Source organism: Olea europaea, unplaced genomic scaffold, assembly GCF_002742605.1.
Source record: "Olea europaea var. sylvestris unplaced genomic scaffold, O_europaea_v1 scaffold18065, whole genome shotgun sequence".
In the NCBI taxonomy this organism is placed as follows: Eukaryota; Viridiplantae; Streptophyta; class Magnoliopsida; order Lamiales; family Oleaceae; genus Olea; species Olea europaea.
Genome location: NW_019235814.1, coordinates 714 through 2186, shown reverse-complemented (window position 1 = coordinate 2186; position 1473 = coordinate 714). Strand labels below are relative to the sequence as shown.

The 1473-nt window shown below is 37.9% G+C and overlaps 1 protein-coding gene across 1 annotated transcript; it reads right to left on the bottom strand.

Annotated features, from left to right (window-relative positions):
• On the bottom strand, positions 1 to 1186 carry LOC111378375 (S-type anion channel SLAH1-like). The gene has a single exon (XM_023001567.1). The coding sequence runs from the start codon at positions 1091 to 1093 to the stop codon at positions 233 to 235; it is 861 nt and encodes a 286-aa protein (XP_022857335.1). The 5' UTR covers positions 1094 to 1186; the 3' UTR covers positions 1 to 232.
• Between the last annotated feature and the right edge of the window lie 287 nt (positions 1187 to 1473).

The window sequence follows — 1473 nt, the reverse complement described above, 5'->3', positions numbered from 1 at the left end:
CTTTTAATAGGTTAAATTTTTAAGGTAAGCAGTTCAATGTCATAGAAAAGTACATAAAAGTTTGAGTTTAATTTTCAATACCAGCCATATATGAAAATACGCGTGTCAAGCATGACCTGCAAAAGCCTTTCATAGACAAAATCTATCCCATATTTCTAATAATTAAGTCTCTAGATGAAGTTGTTCAACACGCGCCAGTTATGCCGTTTATACTCCATTATTAAATAAATTATTAAGAAAAATAACATGAGAGATCTCTAACCGATTCGTGGTGGTAGAAGCAAACTCTTACCAGGGATAGGAAGAGAAAGAGCGAAAGAAAGAATAGCATCTTGGATGAACTATCAAAGTTCCCAGAGATAGAGTCCCATGCCAAGCTAGCCATACTTGGAGCAGCCAAAAAGAGAAAGAAAACAGGCCTAAGCATATGTGGAACCGAATTACTCCCTTTTAGTCTCTGATAAAGTGTGACAAAAAGTACTAAATAATGTGTCATTCCCAGTGCAAACATACAAATTGCACTCTCTCTCCACCCCATTTCTGCTGCAGCTCTTGCTCCGGCCAAATTACCGATAACCGATAATTGGCTTGTTGGGTTCGCGGTTCCCGATAACAATCTCTTCCCTTTGGTGAAATACTGGCCATAGATTTTTATATCAAGTGCCAAGATGGGAACGATAAACGCCCACCAAAGTACAAAATAGTGTACGGTTTTGGCTGTAAAGAAGGGGGTGGCTTGGAGTAAAAGAAGCCAAGAAATCCAGGGAGCAAATAAGTAATTCACTCCTACGCGGTGTAAGAACTCATTTTTCACCATTTCAAAGTGCAAGAAACAGCGTAGAAGGTATATTAGAGATAAGGATACTAAAGAAAATAATGCCAATGACCACAGAAGAACGAAAACTGCGTATGGTAATAGGCGAAGAACTTGTCTAAAAGCGTGGACATCGTCCGATGGCTCATCTAATGTTTTCCATAACAATACCTGGCTGCACAAGGAGAGGCTAATTCGGAAGTAACCAGCATGAAATTTAGCTGAAATTGTCAAAACTAAAAGCTTGAGTTGGGGTACTTGAGACTCTTTTTGCTCCATTCGAGGTATTTGACTTTGAGTGTGTGTCTATGAAGGACGAAATTATTTCAATGGGATGGTTTTTTCTATGTTTGTAACGAAGTATATATAGATTTAGAAATGGAAAGAGATCAATTGAATGGTGACAGTTTCCATGAAGTTACTAAAAGACATACATTGGTTGCCCCTTTGGACTTTTGGGTCCTTGAGCTGTTAACACCACTTTACAGCTAAAACATGGCTCTCTAGTGCACACAGACAGGATAAGATTGCCCACTTTCTAATATGGCACAAGAAGTATATTTAGGATCTGTTTGATTGCGAAGATAAAATTAAGGTGGAAAGAAAATGAATTCTAGGGAATTGAATTACCTAGAAATTGTTTTCATGGAAATTGTAAA